Raw genomic sequence first — 21,726 nt, 5'->3', positions numbered from 1 at the left:
CTGGAACAAAACGTATAAGGCTGATATTTGTCTCCTGAGGGAACTCGGGGCCAAGCCCGAGTCTAGGCCTGACTGGAGAAAAGCCAAGATGTTGGGGATCGAGAATCTCAGCGGAGAAATACCACGGCCTCGACACCAAGCGAAGAACACCTTCCAGGTGTGGTGGTAAACTCGTGCTGAAGCAGGCTTCCGGGCGCTAATCATTGTAGCAACCACCTTGCTCCCGAACCGTGCCTGGGTTAGAATCCAAGATTCAACGGCCACACTGTCAAACACAGGGCCCCTGAGTTCGGGTGGCAAATTGGCCCTTGAGAAAGTAGATCCGGGCGCTCTGGTAGACGCCAAGGGACACCGGCGAGTAGCAGCATTAGGTCTGCGTACCACGCTTGACGGGGGCAATCTGGGGCCAGCAGGATGGCCGGCACACCTTCCGTCTTGACGACTCTCGGAAGTAATGGCAGCGGGGGAAAGAGATATGGGAGGTGAAACGCATCTACCGCGATTGCCTGCGGGTCCCTAGCCCAAGCGACATATGTGGGCACCTTGGCGTTCACTCTGTAAGCCATCAGGTCCACATCCGGTGTTCCCCACCGCTGACAAATCTGCTGGAAGACTTGGGGATGTAGAGACCACTCTCCGGACGCAAGACCCTCTGGCTGAGAAAGTTTGCTGCCCAGGTTTCCATGCCCGGGATGTGAACTGCTGAAATCACCGAGTGGTTTGTTTCAGCCCACTGAAGAACATGCCCTACCTCGCGCATGGTTGCTCTGCTGCAAGTGCCCCCTTGGTGATTTATGTAAGCCACCACCGTGGCATTGTTCGATTGAATTCGGACAGGGCGGCCTGCTAGGAGGTGATGAAACTTCTGGAGTGCCAGCTGAATTGCTCGTATCTCCAATAAATTGATCGGGAGGCGTGCCTCCTGTGGCGACCACCGTCCCTGGGTTGTGTGGTGGTGAAACACCGCTCCCCAGTCGAGGAGACTAGCGTCGGTTGTCACCACCAGCCAATGGTCTGGGGGAAATGGTTTCCCCTGGGTCAGAGAGAAACTGGTTATCCACCATCCGAGAGACTGTCTGACCTGAGAGGACAGACGACACTGCCGATCGAGCGTGAAAGGGTTCTTGTCCCAAGCTGACAGGAGGGCGTGCTGCAGGGGGCGAAGATGGAACTGGGCGAAAGGTATCGCTTCCATTGCTGCCACCATTTTTCCTAGAATCCTCATCCCAGATCGGATGGTATGAGGGACTGGTTGGCAAAGTGCCCGGACTCCCTGCTGGAGAGCCAGTACCTTTACCTGAGGGAGAATCACCAACCCTTGGCAAGTGTCGAAGATCATTCCCAAGAAGGAGATCTTCTGAGCTGGCACAAGGGATGACTTCTTCGCATTGACTAACCACCCTAAGCGGGCAAGAGTATCCAGCGTGATGCTGACATTTTCCTCGCATGCTCGTATTGAAGGGCCTTTGACCAAGAGGTCGTCCAGATAAGGCAAGACGACTATGCCTCGAGAATGCATTATGGCCATGACAACTGCCATAACCTTTGTGAACACTCTGGGAGCCTTGGCTAGCCCGAAGGGTAGCGCTACGAACTGAAAATGCTGATCGTTGATGGTGAAGCGTAGGAACCTCTGATGAGGAGGAAAAATGGGAATATGCAGATATGCATCTTGGATGTCTATTGAGGCCAAGTATTCTCCCTGCTCCATGGCCGATATGACTGAATGGAGAGACTCCATCCGAAAATGTCTGATCCTGACGAATCTGTTCAGAAGCTTCAGGTCCAACACAGGCCTGACCGACCCGTCCTTTTTGGGAACCCCAAAGAGGTTGGAATAGAATCCCTGAGCTCTTTCGTGTTCCGGCACTGGAATAATGACTCCATTGTGCTGGAGCGATTTGATGGCTCCCAATAGAGCCCTTGCCTGGGCATCTATCCTGGGAAGCAGGGAAAGAAAAAACCGTCTTGAAGGGCATCTGACAAATTCTATTTTGCAACCTGAGTACACCAATTCTTCTACCCATGCATCGTGAGCGACGTTGGCCCAGACGTGGTGAAACCAGAGTAGGCGGCCGCCCACCCTGCTGGTGTCGTCTGGTAAAGGCCTCAAGTCATTTGGCTGATGATCTTTGGGATCTGGATCCTCTCGATCTGGCCTGTTGACCACACATTCTCCCCAATGGGTTGGCTCTATATGAGACCTGCCGCTCCCTATCCTGGTTGGGGAGGCCCGAGGCGGCGGAATTGGGCCCTGTAGTCCACCCGGGGTTGCGAAAGGCCCAAAAACGTGCCTGAAAAGGGTGACGAAAAAGCGGCTTGACCTTTTGTTGAGGGAGAAACCCGCTCTTTCCTCCTGTGGAGTCGGAGATAAGTTGGTCCAACTTTTCCGCAAATAGGCGGCCACACTGATAAGGCAGGGAAGTCAAGGACTTCTTAGAAGTAGAATCGGCTCGCCATGTCCTCAACCACAGGGCTCTTCTGATAGAGACTGCATTAGCGGCAGCAAATGCCGAACAATTGGCCGCATCCAAAGACGCATTAATTACGTAGTCTCCGGCCATCGCCATCTGACCTGCGACCGCCGAAATCTTTGCAGGTAGATCCTGTTCCTGCGCGATCTTGTTTAATGTTTCTGACCATGATATCATGGCCTTAGCTACCCAAGTTGCTGCGAACGAGGAAGCGAGTGCAGACCCTGACGCCTCATATACTGACCGAGCTAAGCTCTCAATAAGGCGGTCCGTGGGATCCTTAATCGAGGAAACACTAGAGACAGATGACAGGGTCTTAGTTGCCAGGCGTGAAACTGGCGGATCCATTATCGGGGATTCCATCCATTTTTTACGGAGGTCCGGAGCAAATGGGATACCTTGTTTCGAGTGCCTTTTGACCCGAGAAATGCTGGTCTGGACGTTCTCTATTCCGCTGCACTATGTCCTCAAACTCATGGTGAGGGGAATAAAATTCTGTGCGGGCGCTTCACTCGCTTAAATGCCACCTTATGCCCCGTAGCCGCTGCGGGATCATCCTCAATCCCCAAGGTCTGATTGACTGCTTCTATGAGGCTGTCCACTGTTTCACGTGACCCTGGAATATCCAGGTCAAGGGGCTCATCAGAGTCGCAATCCGATGTCTGCTCGCTATCAACTACTGGTGACGGGGAGCGAGAAGCAGAGCTTACGGATGCCAAGGCACCGGATGGACTGGGTGACACCGTGTGGATTCATTTCCTCCGGGTCTGCCTGGAGTGAGAGCGACCCCTGCAGGCCGGAGGCTCTAGTGAGGTGGAGGTTCCTTCTAAAGACAGCGAGCCACAGTCCCTTCCCTTATCTGGGGCTTGAAAGGACTCTATTGCTCGCGTAAGCGACGCCATGGATTGTGACAGTGATTGGGCCCACTCCGGGGGATTTGACACATTGGTCGCAGTCGCAGGGGAGGGCTCCTGGACGCGTTTGGAATCGCAGGCTTCGCATAAACGCTTGCTCTGCGCTCGCGGAAACGCAGCCCGACAAGAGATGCATGCAGCGTAAAAGAACGTGTGCATCTTTTCCTTCTCTGACATGCTGTATCTGTCCGCTGCTGGGTCTATGTGGCGTGGCCTCTCGGGCACTTACCCCAGTCCTGCGCCCCCCCCCGACGTGGATCTTCCTCCAAATCACGCGCCGACATCTGCGGTGCGCGCCAGCCTGTGAAAACGGGCCTAGGGGCGGTACTTCCGCTTTGCGGCCTAGCCGCGCTCTGAAGCCGGGGCCTCGATTTCTATCGTCACCCAGTGCAGCGTGGGTGGAAGTGACGCGCGGTCCCGGGGGCGGGACTTCCGTCCGAAGCCGCGGCCGATCGGGGGGGCGGTATGGCGCTACTGACCGGTGCGGCGTTTCAGGTTGCCGCCTGACGTATCCTCTGCATGGCTAGCACTGTGGGCTCCAGCCCAAAGACTTCCAGGAGCCCTCCCAGACCCTCTCTCCGATGATCCTCTTCCGCCTGCAGCGCAGGTATGCGAGGGGGTCTTTGACAAAAAAGAAGATAGGTCGGTGCATGTGCGGTGCCCCCTGGAGTATGGTCGCCACAGTGGCATTGCCTTCCTCCTAGGGAGTGTGACGTCATGCTTAGAAGCAATAAAGGATCTCTCTGGCAGTTAATTACAACACACAACACAGCTCCCACTCCAGGCCAGCAGAGGGAGCTCTGAACCCAAAAACTGGAGGAAGAGCTGCTATCTGGGGGGAGAGGAAGGGGAAATTAGGAGTTCGAGTGAGGAGGGCAACGTGTGTGGATGTGAAGAGAGGAGCTGGAAGATTGAGCAGAGTTCAGGCTCATTCCCAGCTATAGCGCATGATCTGGAGCCCGGTATCCAAGGCTGTATGGACACTGATGGTCTTGCAACAGAAACCGGAGGAATATAAAGCTGTAAATGCTCTATTCCCACATAAGACTCAGAGGCACAACAGCGACGTGTGAGCCAGAAGAAGAAGGCTACAGCTGTCTGCCATACGAGGGAATTCTAAAGAGAATAAGCAAGTGGAACTTCAGTGTAACACAGTACTGCAAGTACCTAACACTAAGCGCTAGGAAGGAGACTACACAACCCATCTGCCTAGAGAGATTCCTAAGTTGCTTCCAGGCTAGCCAGCTCCTGTGCCATCTGTACTCTGGACCCTGGACTGCATTTGCCAAGCAAAATAAAGGTAAAGAAACTGCACCCTCTTGTGTCCTTGCCTTCTTCCTGCAAACTCTCCAGCACTGCTACATCTCTGTGCCAAACACTACACCCTCTTCTTCAACACCTACCCTCTTCATCTACTCTGCCCTGGGACTACAGCCCTGACTGTGGAGGGCTACACCATCATTGCTGCACCCCACCATCTGTCCCAGAGGATCTGTCCGCAGCGTCGGCTTAACATCTTCATTGCCGAACACCACAGGTGGCGTCACGAATCATTCACTCATAAACTTTATTCCATCACTTAATCCATTTTACATGGGCGCCCAGGGCCATGGACCGGGTCACCGCTACTGTGACACTTCCCTCTGAGATACCGGCCCGGTACCGAGTACCCCACTGCCCTGGCAGGTGACCCACAGGCACCCTAGCTCCATCTAACCCCTTCAGGGGGTGAGGAGAGGGACCGTCCGCCACCTTGCAGCACCGCAGTCTGAGCATTGGTGGAGCAGTGGGGGCCGCATGGACTAGTCTTGTGCCTCTGTACAGCCCATGGTTTCAATATCTAGGGGTGGTCAGGGCTAAGTCCGGCATTGTGTCCCACGTCGCGGGAGAGGATACGTGGAGGCGACACTCTCATGCGCTCGCCCGTTGTTGGTTTGGGGAAATCGGACCCTTCCAATAGGATCCGTTGCCCCTGTCACATCTTCATGGGAAAAAGACGAAGAAAAGGTCTGGAGAAAAACCAGACGTCTGCCTCCATGGACACTAAGCAAAAAACAGATTTCCGCCCGCAATAGGGGAGAGGGTGTATACTGCGGAGGAGGAGCTAACCTCTTTTTTTCACTTAGTGTCAGCCTCCTAGCGGCAGAAGCATACACCCACAGTCTCTGTGTCCCCCAATGAGGCGAAGGAGAAATTCATGAGTTAAAACACATTTCATATTTTTTATCCTCATATTAAGAACTTCAGTTGGCCACTTCATTGCAATTTGTCAACAGCTTTTTGGTACCCCATCTGAGGTGTCACTTACTGGGCTGCTTGATGCAGTTTTAATAAAATCATTGTTTTATCTGGTGCAGACTCTCCATTCTCTGAGTGGAATGCTGAGCTCTGTATAACCCTACCCACACCACTGATTGGCTGCTTTCTGTGTACACTGCATATGCAAAAAGCTGCCAATCAGTGGTGTTGCGGGATTAAACAGAGCTCATGATTATGGACGACTACAGGACAGCAGGTTTACTAGTCCGCTAGTGATAATTGCCTATTGATAAAACAGTGATTTTATCAAAACTACAGCAAACAGCCCAGTAAGTGGCACATCCTTGGAATCAGGGTCTTTGTCTATACAATATGCTTCCCTAAGATTAGGCGGCAAAAACCTGGTGACAGATTCCCTTTAAAAAGGGTTTCAGAGCAAATGCCCTTTACCACCTATCTGCAGAACAGGTAAAAATATTTATTTGCTCAGACCCCTTATCATTCAATACAAAATGGTAATCCTAGGCACCACGGTGATCGAGCAAGCAGAATGTTGCTCTATTCAAAGTCAATGGGTCTGATGGACACTGCCAACTGCAACAATTAGGTCATTTCCATCAGTCCATTCAAACTCTTCCTCACAGCGGCCATGCAGCATGGAGGAATATGGGATGCCCGTTCTAGTGATAGGTGGCGGTCCTAGCAACGGGGGCCTGAGTGATCATACATTTCTGCTGTGAATAAGTGACAAATGTTGTTTGCGGAACAGCAGCTGGTTGAAAATTCATTATTAAATCAACGATGTTTAAATATTGTATCAACCTATCACTACATTAACAGAGATCCAGCATAAACCTAAAGCTTAATCTTTATTGGACAAATGTAAAAATACTCTTATAAATGAATACAACTAGAGATGGGTGAACCCAATACCCAAATAGTTCAACGTCCATACCGCACACCTACTGTTCAGGCACGGACATCTACCACCTGGCGTTTGTCACGCTGTCATGTGCATGACAGCGTGGCAAACACGGCTTCTGATCTATGATAAAATCATCACCTCCGGTCAGACAACTGCGGTTCCCACGCTGTCAAAAGACAGTATGAGCGTGCAGCTGTGATCGGAGGTATAAAGTTTACCTCCAGTCACTGGTGTCAGTTGATCGTATTAATGCTCCCATCAGCCGACGACTGCTGCCGCTAATAACAGTGAGAGCAGGAGCAGCTGATGGGAGTATTCATCAGCCGTCTCCTGCGCTGTAAATAATTAGGAAAAAATAAAGGCGTGGGTTCCCCTGTATTTTTGATAACCAGACAGACAAAACTCACAGCTGGGGGCTGCAATTTAAATAATTAACCAAAAAAATGGCTTGGGGTTCCTCCCATTTTTGACAACCAGGCAAGCTAAAGCAGACAGCTGGGGGCTGGTATTGTCAGGCTGGTAAGGGGCCATGGATATTGGCCCCCCAGCCTAAAATTAGCATCTCGAAGTCGCCCAGAAAAGGCACATTTCTAGAGCTTTGCCCAGCTCTTCCCACTTGTCCTGCAGCGGAGGCAAGTGGGGTTAATATTTGTGGGGTTGATGTCACCTTTGTATTGTCTGGTGACATCAAGCACACAAATTACTAATGGAGAGGTGTAATATCAAAAATACAGGGGAACCCACACTGTTTTTTTTTAAAAATTATTTATAATACAGGAGCCGGCTGATGAATACTCCCATCAGCCAAAACTGCTCTCACTGTTATTAGCGGCAACAGGTGTCTGTGCTCAAAAGAAATATATCTCATTTGAACAAAGATGGATCCATTGGGGGTGGGAGGAGGGAAGGCTCAAGAACAGCAAACGGGAGCAGGACCACACACGCTCACTCAAAAACTTCAAGATGGTGCAGTGTTTCGATCCATGCTCAAGTGCAGATCTAGGCAAAGTGCGGCCTGCGGGCCACATCTGACCCTCTATCTGTTCTAGTCCAGCCCAAGGATCGAGACAGCCAAAGGACTGAAACAGTGGCTCACGGGCCACACAGTGCCTTTCCCCGCCGACCGCACAGGGAAGGAGGGGCTGCCAATCTGTTCTTCCACCAATCAGCATGTGAGACAGCTGACATGACGACAACATTTCATCATGTCAGCTGTGCACCGGTAACAGGAACAGAGGCAGAGCGCTGAGGGAAGAGGAGTGAGGCGATTATGTGGTGTTTTTTTCATGTGTATGGGATATTTGCATGTACATAGGAGGTTATGTGGGGCTCATCCTGTACATTGGAGGCTATGTAGGGCTCATACTGTAATATAGGGGGCTCATCATGTACATGGGAGGCTATGTGGAGCTCATACTGTATATGGGGGGCTTATACTGTATATAGGGGGCTGATACTGCAGATAAGCAGCTATGTGGGGCTCATACTGTATATAGAGGGCTCATACTATACATAGGAAGCTATGTGAGGGCTCATCCTGTATACATGAGGCTATGTAGGGGCTCATCCTCTATGTAGCAGGCTATGCGAGTCCTCAGCCTGTATAGGAGGCTATATGGGTCCTCATCCTGTACACATGAGGCTATGTAGGGGGAACATTCAGTATATAGGAGGCCATGTGGGTCTTGTATATAAGACACATGGGGCTCATCCTGTACATAGGGGCTATGTGGGACTGTGTGTTCTCTCATATGTTATATAGGGGGTCTGTCAGCGGGCTCATAATGTATATAGGGGGATATCAGCATACTTATTTCTGCTCAATATGAAGTGATACAATTAATATAAAATAGGTAAATCAATAAACAAAGACCCACTGGTGCTCGACACTAAAACTGAGTTTTAGCCGCCTTGTTTGGTTGACAACTGCCACCTGTTGTCGAGGTATATTAAAATAAAAACTATAAACAAAAGCCAAACGGCGCTCAAAACCAATAATAAATAAATAAACTGTGCCCATACAATTGTTCAAGGTCAGTATACGTATACGTCCATGGTATCAAACGTGCGATGCCACATACAAAGTTATACTGATGGTATTACCTGTATTGCTTTGTAATTGCTGGATACTGGGAAAGCTGGGTGCAGTGCTCTCTTGTATGTGGCATCTTTATTTGATACATTTTATTGTTACATCCATTTGTGCTCTATTTTGGCACCACATCTCTGGTGAAAGCAACTGCCCCCCTTTTTTGCATCGAGTGGTCGCACGTTTAATACCATGGACGTATGCTGACCTTGAAGAATTGTATGAGCACACTTTATTCATTTATTATTTGGTTTTGAGCACTGTTGGTTTCTTTGTTTATAATTAATATAAAATAACTAGAATTAATATGTTAATATTAATATTGAGCAGAATTAATTTCAAGCCTATGGGTTTGGGCCTCCACACCAGTCACGGCGTCTCATGTGGCCCCTTGGGAAAATGAATTGCCCACCCCTGCCCAAGACGAATCAGTTGTAGTGAACAGGCATAAATAAAGAATACAGGCAGATTAGGGACATGTGGTCCTGCTGCCAAATGCTGTTCCTGTGTCTCTTACCCCCTTCGCGATGGATCCCTCTCTATACAGTGTGTAGGACTTTGGTGAGACTGAGCTGATTCCTGTTGAGCATGGATCTAAACACTGCACCACCTTCATGGTTTATGATTGAGAGTTTGTAACCCTAGTAATCCACCAGTCCTGATAATTTAGGGCTTTGATGACTTTTTATGTCTTATGTTGTCTGACCACAAACAATGGGGTAATGTGACTGCACTTGGCTTTGTAGCCTCACTCACAAGTATTTTTATGACAGAGTTATTGATAAGTGAGTTATTACGTGATGAAAATACTTATAAAAACATATAGTATTAATGGTCAATAAAATGTATTTATTTAATAAAGTTTTGTAATTATACTGACCATTCGCATTTTGGAAAAATTTACAAGGCCTTCCTCAGTGAAGTTTGGTGTGCCTTCTTCAATGAATGCTAGGTCAGTTAGGTACATCCCCAGGTAGGGTACAGAAGGCGGATTACAGCTGTAAAAAATACACACCAATAGGAGACAAACTGTTAGAGGCTTATCCTGACTGCAAAAGAATTAGACTAAAGGTGATGCCCATCCATATGCAGTATATCCCTTTTAAATACACCTCTTTTCTTTACTTTTGATACTGGTAAAGCTCTTACATTTGCTCCCAGCAGATTAAGGGTATGTGCACACACTGCGGATCCGCAGCGGATTTGGCCCTGCGGAACCGCAGCAGTTCCGCAGGCAGTGTACAGTATAATGTTATCCTATGGGTTTTCAAATCCGCAGTGCACACGCTGCGGATTTTTCCGTGCGGAAAAGCTGCGGTTTCAAATCCGCAGCATGTCAATTCTTTCTGCGGATTCCGCTGCTGTTTGACACCTATGCCATTGTCCAGGTGTCAAACCGCAGGGGAAAACCACAGGAAAATCTGCAGGAAAACAGCAGGTCACTTTACCTGCGGTTTTATGTGCGGATCCGCACGGAAAAATCTGAAGGTGAATCTGCAGCGTGTGCACGCAGCCTAATTGTGTACGGCAAATATGACTGTAGGATCCAGCTACACTGGAGTTTGTAACAATAACACATAGGAACTGCAGACAAAATAAAACTATAGTAGCTTTTTAATAAAAAGGAATGTGTCGCAATTTTTATTTTTGCATGAATAATTATTGATTATATAATTTTTTTTTAACAGCTGGGGGCTGTCGTTTTTATTTTCTCTTGTGTGTCTGAGAACAACACTTAGCACAAACACGACATGACTTGGGGAGAGTCAGGGCGACATTTTACTGTAGCGCAGAGCTATGCTCTGAGCTATAATTTCCCCCTGTCACAGCTCTGCAGTGTTCAGTGAGCGGTGACTGGAGGTCTGGACAGCGGCGGTGAGCACAGGTCGGCAGTCTGACATTGTACTACTAATGTCAGGCTACTGAGCAGGTCTCACTTCTGGAATTAGTCACAGATGCACTCTGAACAGGGCAGCAGGGTGGCTACTGAGCACATGTCCGGAGTGAGGCTGAAAGCTACTACTGCAATCTAATGCACTTTTTATTCCATGGAGAGCACAAATGCGTCACTTAAAATCTGTTCCCCAATCAGTGAATTTGGAGTCACTTGTGCCCCTCTCTTTGGGCTTTCTTGTGACCACTAGGCTACAACTTTTTTTGCGGCGTTTACGCCCAAGTATTCACAGCTTGCTTAAATGTTGTTTAATGCCGGGTCTGATCTAAACCTAGTGGGTATCCATTGTTTCTTTACCCTCCTTTAAGTAGGAGAAACTCTGCAAATTGTGTCAGGCACTTCTGTTATTTGTATTGCTTGTTTCATTGTGCCTTCTTTGCATTTTTTATGTTGTAAAAGTAAATAGATGCATCCGCAAAGACGAAGTCTATGTCACATGGTGAAAAAAGTGGGACAAGGTCCATCTAGTGGTAAGATGGAAACTATGATAAGAATCACAAACAAGCAGCAGAAACTGGAAGAAATAAAGAGCACAGTCACAAACATTGACATTGGTCCACTAGACTCACTCCAGGTGATGGCGTTCATGCCCCAAAACTGCTGTTCTGTTACATTGCTGTAAGGTAAGCCCATTCATGCGGGACTTATCCGATAGGGAATTTCCACAGCAAATCTCTAGCAGCAGATTCTGCACCAAGACAGTGTTGAACTTGAAATAGACCCCGACATGGCTATATGCTGTGTGTTTATTACAGATTTTAGCCTTTGCATTGCAACCAGTCAAATCCTTGGTGAATATCAGCAGCATGAATTGTCGTCTGCAGCAGTTCACAATTTGCAGATTTTCTCTGCATCAAGTGATTGAGTTATTGTAAAATTTCATCCACCAAGCTGGCACTGTACTGTGACCTGTATCAAACCCTCCCGTAAAAGATGCTGTCAAAAAGTATGACATGCCATTTACGAAATAACTACATTTAGATAGAAAAGTCAAGTCATAATTAGCGCTAAAATCAAACAAACATACTTTTTAAGAGTCTCTCTAAGGTTTTTGAATCTCCCTTCTGATGAGACGGTCTTCTGAAGTTTGTCCATAAGCGCTTTAGTCTATATAGAAAGAAAAAAAAAGTTTAGAACTGAAACCATATACTGGTGAAAAATATACCATGTATATCACACACGTTTATATTTTGCCTTGGGATAGTTTTCCAAGGTAAATACAATGTTGCCTAGTGGATAAACTCTCCCATTCTCATCTGATGTTACCTTCATGGATCCAGTGCAGGCCACTCAGTGAGGTCTTGTTTTTTTTTGGGACAAGTTAGAATATTGTAGGTTTGAGTGACATCATTCAAAATATAAGTGGGGTGAAGTGGTGAAACAAAACAACATAACAATGCTACAATTGTTTTTTGGGGTACGGTGGTCCTTCTGGGTATAAATAATCTGGTAACAAACAGGCAATGCCTGCATGTGTTGTGGCTATCGATCAGCCGCGAGACATGCTGGCGCGGTGACTCGAACATATTTTTCGAGCGTGCTGAAGTCACACTGTTAGCTCACAAGCATACTCCGATAACACCTTACCCTAGCACGGTCACTCATCACTATTTCTTACCTGTTTAGAAACTTTGCCCCAGGTTTTCTTGAGTCTGTAGATTGCACTTCTGTTCAAGGCAGAGGTGATCTCCAGCACCCCATTGTAGTTGTGCATGCAGCGGCAAATATCGGCCACCACCACCCATTTTTCAATTGAGCTAGCTCTAGAGGCGATATCGGCGTGACTCATGATTTCTGAGGCAACAAGGTTACTCATCTACAAGAGAAAGACAGGAAATGTAAATAATAATTTGTATGCACTTGAATTAAAATGCAATATTTAAAACTGTGTCCAATTCTCAGCTAAGACCGGGAGTCAGTATGTAAGTCTTTATACCTATTGGAAGTAAAAAATATTTCTAAAATTATGATTCAAAATAATAATTAAACCCTAATAGTCCAACCGGTAGCACAAAGATGAGGATATGCATTGTGACTTTCCAGAAAACTTTTGTGGATTTGCCACTCCATAAGTAAGGCCATAAAAAAAAACAAGGGCAACTATAGCGTTGCAATGCTCAAACTGGCTGGCGGCTCTCCTGACCAAAGCGGACAGTCTGAGCATCGTACCCTTATTGGGGGCCTTCACATTATCTGCAGGTTTCCATATATACTGTAACCAAGTCCCCCCTCCCCCAGCCTGTTTTCATGGACGATACAAAAATCAGGACTACTCTAGGATTTTCTGTCCTGCATCTGGTAGGTGCACGGTTTTTTGTTCCTCTCTGCAGGAGGCTTCCCTAATACACAACACTGCAGACAGGCAGGAGACTGGGCTCTGTAAGCTTCTTCATTCTTTGAGCTACCTGTAGCAAATCTTTAAATGGGTGGGGTGTAAGTATCTCTGCCCAACCAGAGAGCTGATCCCAAGAGATGAAGAACTATAAGCTGATGCTGTGTCATGTGAAGGGCGAGGATCTGCTGCTATGGCCAATGTAAAGACTATTGAAGATTGGGGATCACATTGCCACATGGCAATGTGACCCTGCTGGATTTGAGGAACTAGACTAAAGGTACTGTGACACTTAGTGATGCACCAGCGATCCTGACCAGCGATGTGACGCGTTCAGGATCGCTGGTGCATCGCTAAGTGGTCGCTAGTGAGCTGCCACACAGGCAGATCTCACCAGCGACATCGCAGAGGTTGGGGGTTGCTACTTACCTGTCAGATGAGGCAATTGTGACGTCCTCCCACCCGCGTCCATGCGTCGCTCATCGGCGCCATAGGAAGCCCAGCAGGAAGCTGACGACGAGAAACGGTCCAGGACGATCTCGCACGATCAGCGATAATCAGCGGGGGAGCCGGTCGGAGGTAAGTATCAGACATAGCGATATCGTTATAACGTCACAAAATCAGTGACGTTATAGCGATATTGCTAGCGATATCGCTTAGCGTGACAGGCACTTAAAGACTGTTGTTGCATTTTTTGTGCCTTTTGTGTGGCCACCTTGCAGACTCTAAGGGTATGTGCACACGTTGCGGATTTTAATGCGTTTCCGCAGCCTTTTTGGACGCGCGAAATTGCCTAAAATTAGCAGTGCAGATTGTACACAATGTTAATAAATGGGAAATGCCAAAACGCTGTGCACATGCTGCGGAAAATTCCGCACAGAATCGCAGCGTTTTATTTTCCGCAGCATGTCATTCTTTTTGCAGATCCGCAGCTGCGGTTTCCAGTCTGGCATCTCTCTCCAACAAAAACGCAATAAAATCGGTAACGAATCCGCATAAATTCTGCAGGAAAACCACAAGCGTTTTACCCTGCGTTTTCTGGCAAGATATGCGGATTCTCTGCAGAAAATTCTGCAGACTAATCCGCAACGTGTGCACATACCCTAAAGGAACCATATCTATATTTGGTGTTAAATTCTCCCAAACCAAATAAAGGTTGCTGGATTGTTCTATAATGTACCATACTATAATAGCTGTAGATTTTCTGAAAGCAAAGGGAAGAGAAATTCTTAAAGGAAGGGGGGAAGAGGCAAGGACAGGAGACATATTTTAAGAATATCCCTGCATCCTAGAGTCCAGAATGAGGGACATTATTAAACAATGAGGCCAAGACAGTGGATTTTTTTATTAACATGATTGTGGTTATAGTCAGACACCATATGGTGATAACATATAGTCATTGTGTGGTGGTATGTATCTCCTTTATTATTGTTATACTACTTTTGGTATAGTGGACATTTGAGTAGCAACATAGCGATGTCTGTTATTTGGCAACTGGATAACTACTATTTAGGAGTATTACTTACAAAATTATCTTATTACTATGTTTCCTATGAGATCTATATATTTTATCTGCAGTCTTTTTTATGGTGGGAGGGAACACATATCCCTTTATAGGATCTAGAATGCTATAGGGTCCTGTACATTTGACAAACATTCTAGTGGGGGGTCCGGGTCCCAATATTGCACCAGGGCCATAGGACTCTAGGTTAGAACACTGGAAAAGGGGAGTGATAATTTGAAAAAAAGTTTAACGTTGCCCCTCGCCATGGGTCATCTACAGTTGAACAGAAAAGAAGAATCTCAGATCCTCCTCCTCTCCCTGTAGATTGCCAACATGTTCCCTCATGTGCTCGTCCTTTAATATTCACACACTATGAAATGAGAGCTGTATCCTAGCCTGGGTCGGATTAAGGCTAAAGATCCTGGCTTTAAAACAAGACCAAGATTGCAACTCTAGCTGCAATCAAGAGAACATTTAGTAGCAAAAAGGTATCTCCTGCTCTGCTGCCTCTCTGCAAGGATATACTACAGTATAGGAGATGGGCAGTTTCCCACCCAATTCGGGACCCGTGTCTCAGAACCTCATTTTCTGGTACAGGATTCAGAATACTGTGTGAATGTTCATTTCTAACAATCTGACTGCATACTCACATCATTGAAGTGTTGGCTAGTTTTCATTATAAAAGGTGTCCTCCCGCTTTTGTCTGTTTTCATCCACCCCTGGCCAAGGAATTCCCTGGAAGCAAGAAATATGATCCGGTTTGCTAAAAGAATACAATACTGTGAAAGTTCAGGGTATAATACAGTAGTAGTGTCTTACTGATATGGTATGCTCCTAAACACTATGTGGTCCAAAAGAGTGATTTGTTCTGCTAGTTCCATGGCTGACAACGTATCCAAATATTCTGTCGGCGGACCTTCTGACTGCACCGAAAAAGAAGCATGAATTCACTAACATTCTACACAATTAGCAACAGCAGCAGTACTCACAACAGCAAAATGCACATGTCATGTAAAAGGTATTATCATATCGCCCACATCACTGCCCCGATCACAGAAAAAGAAATCATGCAAAGGTTCACAAATTGTATATAAACCCCCAACATATCCCAAGGAGGTGATTATCATAATTAGTCATCACATAATTATCACAGTAGCCCATGTGGCCAATAAAATTATCCCGAGTCTATTTGTGTGTTCCCAATTTTATTTACCCCACAACTACAGACTTTGCAGTGAGGTTGTCCGACACGTCGCTAGTAGCCGGAATAATGAGGCTGATGCAATGTGTTATGCCTAGTGCAGGGACTGAGCGGCAGTCTTGGTGGGCACTAGCCATTATAGACTATTATGCTTCAATTATTTAATTTCTCAAAACAGAACTTCTACTCCTAATAGAGCCCCCTTAGGAGGCCGCTAACATGTATGGTCTAAATCGTGCACTGCAGGCGACAAAATACCTGCATCAGAAAATGCTGCTTTATAGAGGTGTCCTTCCTACCTTTGCTCAACACACCTCCAAACTGTGCAGCGAGAAATGATGTTTTAAAAAATTCATGATTCTGTGATACTGTCACGAGAGGATTATGCTATGTGTGTCCCTGTGTGGCCGCCCAGTGATTGTGAAGTGAATTGCAGCCTCTATATAGGCACCTGCAATAAAAAGTGCAGTGTTCCCCAAAGCCAGTCTGCAAGGCCCACTACCTACAGATCATGACTTCTGAATTTCCTTGGATGGGATTCACACCTGTGCAATGAAAGGCTGAAAGCATGAAATGTTGGTGGGCTTGAGGACTGACGTTGGGAACACTATCTTCGTGCACTTTGTACATAAGTAAATCAACATGACGGGAGAAAAAAAACCTGGTATTTCTCATCGAGTACAGAAACTAAACGATGAAAATATAACTAGGCTCACCATGGCAATGATGTCCTCCATTGTCAAGTGGCAGTCATCTTGTTCTTCCTGAGAAACAGCACTGATGGCAAGAAAGACCATAATTAGTAACAGCGGTGGTCTCAGAGTGTAGAAATAACACAGGATTTACTAGTACAACATGCCCTTACTAATCATATAACAGGCTGACAACAGACCGTCACAGCAGGATGCATCTTATATGCTGTAAAGGTATGTTCACATGGTGCAGTAAGAAGCCAGTCCATTATTACATTGCACTAATGTTCCTGGTACAACTTCTAGCAGAGATCATGGCAATGTAGAAAAGAGGCCAGCACAGCATAGCTTCTGATACGGCATGTGGTTATGAAATGTTTTGTTTAAAAAGTCTGCCAATACAAAAAAATGACTGTTCAAACCCAGCACAGGTGAGCGGTGCTCCCTAGGTGTGGCCCAACAGTTCAGTGCTTCTTCCCACAAATTTATTGTGTACCTATTTCCGCTCTCCTCCTCCTTGATTGACAGCTCTGGCTTTACAAGAGATAGAGGAAAATGGAAACCAAGTAAGTGGGAAGGTGTACCGAACTGTTTGGTCGCACCAAGGGTGCCTTGAGCGCCTATACTTGTCATTTTGTGCTGACAGACTCCATTGAAAAATATATCAATTCATAGCCACAATGTGCAAACATTCAAGTCAACGAGACTGAGGCGCAAATCCAGACACATGGCTGAGACACGAGCAGCAAGGGGAGTAAGGCAGACTGGTGGAAGTCCCATCACTGGTAAATGCTAGCTATATATCTAACAGTTCAACATAAAGATCTCCAGATCCCTGATTCAGACCAGAGGTGTCCTATTAAATGAGACATCATGGTGACTCTTCTATTTCCACCCTTCTCTTTCTTGATTAATGTCATTGCAACATAGTGACATCATGGCAGCCTACTAATCGGAAGAGGAAAAACTTAAAATAAATAACATGAGCATATACCATGCTGTAAGTAAATAAGTGAAAACCAAACGTGCATTTAAAAAACATAGGGTTCTTAGTTACACTGTTTTTGATCAAAAATAACATAAAAGCCATCCCACTGCGACAAAGTGACCCTGATCGGGACGGTCCTATGCTATCTAATATCAAAACCTTACCATGTGCTAGAAGTAACCTATGTGAATAAGGGCAGACAAAGGACTGGGTCCCAAACTCTGGACACCACAGCATTGGGAAGCTTTTTAAATGTAATGTCCTGCTCAAGGAGGGGAGTCAATGGCCTCACTAAATGCAAAAATTCAAGAAAAAACACACACATCGACACACATTGAGATGGAGTTTTAGTTGGTATACATGCAACATATAAACGCATATTCACATTGGCTATAAAACAGATAAAACCTTCACCTTGATACATGGTAAGGGTCACCTTGTCATGGTGGGATGGCTTTTATGCTATTTTTGATCAAAAACAGTATTACTAAGAACCCTGTGTCATTTAAATGCATTTTTGCTTTTTACTTATTTAGTTACAGCAGGGGATATGATAATTTTGTTTCTTGTAGGCGGTTGTCTGTTTTATGGCCAATGTGAACATACGTTTATATGTTGCATCTATACCAACTCAAACTCCAACTCAATGTGCGTGTTCAATCAGAAGAGGCATCAGGTATGCCGCAGGTATGAGGAGGTTCGCAAGGCTCTGGACCATGGAACCTGAAGAGATCACTGAATCAAGGTCCTGCGAGTCATTTTGCTTCACTCCAGATATCAGAACCGCTTTAAGAAAATATATGCCATCCCTTAAAGGGGTTGTCTCAAGATTGTAAATCATCCCCTATCCATTAAATAGGAGATAAGCTACTGATGTCTGGGGATCTGATTGCTAGGACCCTAACGATCCTGAGGGCTCTACAAAGTCCTATCTGAGTGGAACAACGATCATACAAAAAGTTATCAGAAATGACAGATATTTAAAATATATCTGGCAAAATACAAAACTGAAGACATTACAATGTAACTGGAAGTCCATTACCCAAATCCCCCAAAGGCCAAATCTCTGCCTAAGACAAAACTATTTTAGGCTTCACAATGTAATAATGGGTTTAAATATTACTGCTGCGATTTGCTAATTATCTCCAACCTTTCTCTATAATCACTTCTATATAATTCTAGAACTGCATAGCAAATAAATTATACAATTAAATCATAACATTGGAACTCCAAGTAAATTTCAGAAAAAGGAGACACCGGAATCTACAGAAAAATAATTTTTATAACAGGTATATTAAAACCATGTATAACCAACAAATAAAGTTGCCCTCTGTAGCGCTACAGCATGAAAACATGAAATATATGAAATATGAGTTGAATTGCTGCTCTAGAAAATAGCAAAAATTGAGAATACTTAGCGTATAAATTGGCCAATTAATGCATACCCAACAGGCAATAAGGCGATTCTCTTTGCTGGGGACCTGCATAATGTGAGTCCTCTCCTAGGCTGAAGCCTACATTTATGTGGGTACATATACATATAGATGAAAATACTTCTAAATAACAAAGTGCTAGCACTATGTTAATGCTTCAGAAGTAGGAAATAATGTTCAGCTTCATCAGGGACGCCCCTTCCTGAGGAACCTGTACATGCGAAACGCATGTTTGGATTGTGGTTGGAGTGCCACTCAGATATAACATGAGTAGTAACTACCTTTGAATACATATGGTCCTGTCAGCCTTATAATTAAATGTTCTTTGTTGTACTGATATTAAAGACAGATACGCCTATATGTAGTGACATTTGGTAGATGTATATGGCTGTATTTAAAACAGATATTTTGGACATGTTATACATATGATGAAATGGTTTCCCACTTATTAAGGATGAACATAGCACTAGCACTTTATTATTTACAATTATATTCCTCTATTATATACCTATATCAAGTAATTTGATATTTCTAGATACATCCCACGTGTATTCTCCTATGTGGTTCCCCTAGACCACTATGTAACATCTTTGCGGTCTCCTTTTTCTAAAATTTCTTAATAATCCGTACAAATATTGGTTTTCCTTAGACAGCCAACCACTTTTTACTCCATCCAAGATATTGTCATCCTTAGTGCGTTACCTTAGAATGTTGCTTGCTGCTTTCCTTTCCTGGGGGAGGAGGTCAGGGTCACGTAAAACGTCTTCCAACAAGTTCATGACATTCATTTTCACTTCATGGTACAATTCAAAGTCCTTGAGGATGAACACAACAATGAAAATGTATTGTAGTGAAGTGAAATCTAAGCATTGAGTAAATGCAGCCACTAGCAGCAAACTAAACTGCATGCTTCATAGAGCAGCGGATTCTCAAGATGCTTTATTCAAAACATACAAACGATATGTAAGTTCTAAAATCACCAGTAGATGGCACAAGTGTCACAAAATTAAATTGTCGGATAAAGTGCAGGAGATGAGCAAAAGTGCAGAGAAAAAGCCTATAATGTATCCATTCTTTATAGCATTTAGAAAGGCACATATAAGAAAAGTTGACAATATACTTCAACCTGACCTTTATCTTGCCTTGTGCATAGTTTACAGACATGGGCCCATTTGAAGGAGTGTATTATGGCAGAAATAGCAATACGGTATATACTCAAGTATAAGCTGACCCCCCTAATTTTGCCACAAAAAAAAATGGGAAAACTTATTGACTCGAGTATAAGCCTAGGGTGTAAAATACAGCAGCTACTGGTAAATTTCAAAAATAAAAATAGATATCAATAAAAGTAAAATTAATTGAGACATCAGTAAGTTAAATGTTTTTGAATATCCATAATGAATCAGGAGAACCCATATAATGCTCCATACAATTCATGATGGACCCATAAGATGCTCCATACAAAATATGCCCCATATGCTGCACAAAGGTTAATAATGGCCCCATAAGATGCTCCATAGAATATGCCCCATAAGCTGCTCCATAAAGGTCATGGCCCCATAAGATGTTCCATAGATTATGCCCCATATGCTGCCCCATAAGATGCTCCATAGATTATGCTCATCACCTCCCAATACAATCCCAACAGTGAAACAATAGTGGTGGCAGCATCATGCTATGGGGGTCTTTTTCAGCTACAAGGACAGGATGACTGGTTGCCATTGAAGGAAACATGAATGTGGCCAAGTACAGAGATATCCTGGATGAAAACCTCTTCTAGAGTGCTCTGGACCTCAGACTTGGCCGAAGGTTCACCTTCTAACAAGACAATGAACCTAATCACACAGCTCAAATAACAAAGGAGTGGCTTCAGAACAACTCTGTGACCATTCTTGACTGACCCAGCCAGAGCCCTGACCTAAACCCGATTGAGCATCCCTGGAGAGACCTGAAAATGGCTGTCCACCAATGTTCACCATCCAACCTGAAGGAACTGGAGAGGATCTGCAAGGAAGAATGGCAAAGGATCCCCACATCCAGGTGTGAATAACTTGTTGCATCATTTCCAAGATGACTCACGGCTGTATTCGGTCAAAAGGGTGCTTCTACTCAATACTGAGCAAAGGGTCCGAATACTTATGACCATGTGATATTTCAGTTTTTCTTTTTTTAATAAATTTGCAAAAATTTCTGTTTTTTTTTCGGTCAAGATGGAGTTCAGAGTGTACTTTATTGAGAAAAAAATGAACTTTTTTGAATTTACCTAATGGCTGCAATGAAAGAGTGAAAAATTTAAAGGGGTCTGAATACTTTCCTTACCCACTGTAATTAGGAGGAGTGTCAGTCACTTATACAGAAGCCTGAACTCCTGCAGAATGTATAAACTATGGAAGGCCTGACCCCCTTCTCTGCAGTGTGTGGCTACACTAGAATAATCAATGGAAAGTAGGGAGCGTTCAGCCGAATTCCAGCTCTTATTTCTCATATCTCCATTAGAAACTTACAATAACAACACGAGCTTGCAGTCCACTCATCCCAGCCACTGGTTTTATAAATGTCTCCATTTCCTCAATCTCTAACCACTAAATGTGATAAACAGTGGATGTGTACTTATACAGTCTTTATAAAAACTGTACAGCCTCTTTGAATTCTATACTTTTACATATCGGGAAATAATAATAAAAAAACAAAACTATCTTTTCCTTCCAGTCCGCTAATAACTTAAAACTAACATCCTAAATAATCCGAACCTCCCGCTCCTGTCTCCAAGACTTCTCTCGTGCTGCATCAGTTCTCATGAATGCACTACCCCGGACAATCCCAGGATCCATGGTTCTAAGCGCACCATAAAAACACATCTTTTTAGACTGGCCTATCGCCTCAACACACTAATGTAATTAGTCTCCTTTTGCTCTGTCAAAATTTTCCTCCGAATCTGGTCCCTTGTGTCATCTGTTCACA

At 45.0% G+C, this 21,726-nt stretch overlaps 1 protein-coding gene across 2 annotated transcripts in view; it reads right to left on the bottom strand.

Annotated features, from left to right (window-relative positions):
• Nucleotides 1–21,726, bottom strand: part of RASGRF2 (Ras protein specific guanine nucleotide releasing factor 2) — a 469,786-nt gene that overhangs the window by 32,535 nt on the left and 415,525 nt on the right. For both annotated transcript variants that reach the window (XM_073581445.1, XM_073581523.1), the window contains exons 19-25: nt 19,468–19,580; nt 16,369–16,429; nt 15,271–15,374; nt 15,102–15,186; nt 12,234–12,431; nt 11,643–11,722; nt 9,542–9,659 (exon numbers count right to left, since the gene is read on the bottom strand). In XM_073581445.1, coding sequence (XP_073437546.1) covers nt 9,542–9,659; nt 11,643–11,722; nt 12,234–12,431; nt 15,102–15,186; nt 15,271–15,374; nt 16,369–16,429; nt 19,468–19,580 — 759 coding nt within the window. The remainder of the gene's footprint in view (nt 1–9,541; nt 9,660–11,642; nt 11,723–12,233; nt 12,432–15,101; nt 15,187–15,270; nt 15,375–16,368; nt 16,430–19,467; nt 19,581–21,726) is intronic.

Source organism: Dendrobates tinctorius, unplaced genomic scaffold (genome assembly GCF_039654945.1).
Source record: "Dendrobates tinctorius isolate UK_male_01 unplaced genomic scaffold, ASM3965494v1 ptg000003l, whole genome shotgun sequence".
NCBI classification, from domain to species: domain Eukaryota; kingdom Metazoa; phylum Chordata; class Amphibia; order Anura; family Dendrobatidae; genus Dendrobates; species Dendrobates tinctorius.
Note: the sequence above shows the minus strand (reverse complement) of the source record. Positions and strands in the feature narration are given on the sequence as shown.